The 2,682-nt window shown below is 40.8% G+C and overlaps 1 protein-coding gene across 1 annotated transcript in view; it reads left to right on the top strand.

Moving 5' to 3' along the window:
• The window catches only part of LOC103149110 (transcription factor 7-like 1), a 10,221-nt gene extending 8,029 nt beyond the window's left edge, over window positions 1-2,192 (top strand). Inside the window, exons 4-5 of the mRNA XM_016679631.1 lie at window positions 919-1,073; window positions 2,007-2,192. Of these exons, the coding sequence (XP_016535117.1) occupies window positions 919-1,073; window positions 2,007-2,154 (303 nt within the window). The 3' untranslated portion in view covers window positions 2,155-2,192. The remainder of the gene's footprint in view (window positions 1-918; window positions 1,074-2,006) is intronic.
• Window positions 2,193-2,682: the final 490 nt, after the last annotated feature.

The raw sequence follows: 2,682 nt of genomic DNA, 5'->3' as shown, positions 1-2,682 counted from the left end.
CAGCAGGGGGCAGATCAACTCACACGCCGCCGCTGCTGTGAGTTTTCCCGCCTTTCTTACGTCATACGGACGGAGACGATATAAGTCCCTGAAATGTTTAAGCTAAAGCAGTTTTAACATAAATAATGTTTCATCCTGTGATATAAAGACTAATTTATTTATTTCCAGGTCAGAAAGAATCAGTCTGTATAAGGGAATAGTTTTTTCTGTTTCCCTTGAAGCCAATATGTTCCCTTTCTGACACAATCAGTGTTAAATCCGGTCCAGGAGGCGCTGTGGGCCCCGAGGCCGCATGTCTGACAGGATGACCGCACTGCTGAGTCCGATGGCCTCTGAACGGCTGGAACATGAAACCGCTGCAAACCGTTTTCTCTTCCTGTTTGTCAGATACTCAAACTCAGGGGCAAAGGTCAGAACTGGTCCAGTTAGAGATGGGGGAACTGAGTTATGTGTTTTTATTGCCTTTTACCGCCATCCAGTGGCCGTGGTTTTAACTGCAGCACAAACTATGGGCCTTATTTTTAGCTATAGATTCAACAAAGTGCTAAGCACGTTCATTTCAAAACAAACACATGTTTACCTGATAAAGCAGAGTATTAGGGCCATACTAAGAAAAATATGGGAATAAAGTCATAATATTATGACAATAAAGTTGTATTATTTCAAGAATAAAGCCAATGTTCAATGTATAAAGTTATATTATGACTTTATTCTACTAAAATTATTACTTTATTCTTGTGAAATTAAGTAAATTTTTAAAAGTGCTTCATAAGGGCTAAACAATTAAAAATAAGACAAAAAAAAACTTTTATTTTTCATTCTTGTCATTTAATGACTTTATTCTCAAAATGTCATTGCTCCGTGGAACCGGACCGAGCGGTCTGCTGTTTTTAAACTAAAAGCCGTTTATCTGTGCAGACCTCCGTCCATCCTCTGGTCCCCCTCCTCCTCCACAGCGACAGACACCTCCCCCTTAGCTCCCCCTACAGCCAGCCAATCAGCGAGCCCGTTGCCCGGCAGGCCGACCCTCCCTCCTGGACACGCCCCTGTTACCACGGCAACAGCGTTTCCAGGCGAGTTCCGCGTCATTGAAGCAGAAAACCAGCAGAGCGGGAATCATAACCTTTAGTTGTTTTGTTCTTCTGCACATTAATGATAAAGGGAAATGTCTCCTGATTTTATTTATATATATCAGCTAGTTGTAGTTTTTGTCCAAACGTCTTGGGCAGGAAAAGTTTAAGACAGTTATGGATTTAATCACATCTGATCATTTTTTCCTAAGATTTGATTGATTTAAGGAACATTTAGTACCCTAATATAGCAGGTAGCAGTGCTGAGCACATTTCTGCTAATGTGATTGTAGCAGAGCTTGTTTCTTTGGTTTAGCGCTTTAGCTAGCTTTGAAAACTTTTAGCGCACTTAGCGCTAATTTCCATTAGCGCCAGAGTTGGGTAGTAACTACACGTACTGTTACATTCTTTGACTTTTTGTAAACAAAATTTACTTTTAGGAGTATTGTTACTGCACTTTACATTTTACTTTAGTAAAATTATTATGAAGTATTTCTACTCTTACATGAGTAAAATTTCTGGATTTTCTACCCACTGAATGAAAAACAAACATGTTTTAACCAAAAATTCACCACTCGGACACACAGCAGTTTTTGCTAACATCTCATAAGTTTTGTACTGAAAGAGTCTGATTTGGAAAAATATGTCTTTTCTCTTATTCTGAACCAAAAATTGAGTGCAATTTGTGGTTCTCTGCCACGTCTAATTGGTGCTAATGGAAAGTGCTGAAATTAACAAACTGAACTTTATTCAGGAGAATAAAGTTTGACCTCTGTGTTGAAGTTTTGGCTATCGCCTGCTAAGTTTCCTTCAAGCGCATTAGCGTTAGCGTGGGCTGTAGCGCCTGGTTGGTCTGGTTTCTGGTGTTGGTCTGCAGCTGCTCTATCGGCCGTAGTTCTGGTGTGCAGGTCCGATCTGCTGTGTGTTTGTCGCCAGGCAACCGGTGAAGAAGCCGCTGAACGCCTTCATGCTCTACATGAAGGAGACGCGACACCAAGTGCTGCAGGAAGGACGGGAGAAGGAGAGCTCCGCCATAAACCGCATCCTGGGACGCCGGGTGAGACACCTGATGATGTCACAGTAGTTGCATTTCCATTCACTGTAAAATTGTGCAAACTGAAATTACGAAAATAAATCGATAGAAACACAACAATAAAAAAAACACTGAAGTTTTTCGATTGAACATTTTTGGTCGAGGTGGTTTTTCAGCCATACAGAAACACTTTTTTTCTCATCAGGAGTCATGTGATCATATGTTACTACTGGCAGAAACACCAAAGAAAATGACAGGAAGTGGTAGAATGTTTGTTTTTCTCCAGCTCCACCAGAGCTCTCACAGCATCACACAGATCATAAAAGGCTGTGTGTCTTTCCAACGTGTTGAATCCGTCGCTTTTCTGTAAAATGGCCGACTACAGTTTCCCCAACATGTAGCCGCTCCCAAGTAGAAAGATTAAAAATGTTGATATTACATTATGCTGCCCCTTTAACGGTAATGCCACAATTGCAAAAATTTTATTTGTATCTTTTTGTTACACCAATAGAAAATGGAGAAATATTTGCCCACATTTTCATCAGTTTCTGGTGTCTGGTGAAACCAGACCGAGGTGTC

Source organism: Poecilia formosa, unplaced genomic scaffold (genome assembly GCF_000485575.1).
Source record: "Poecilia formosa unplaced genomic scaffold, Poecilia_formosa-5.1.2 Scaffold217, whole genome shotgun sequence".
Classification (NCBI taxonomy): Eukaryota; Metazoa; Chordata; class Actinopteri; order Cyprinodontiformes; family Poeciliidae; genus Poecilia; species Poecilia formosa.
This window is presented reverse-complemented; position numbering and strand designations above follow the sequence as displayed.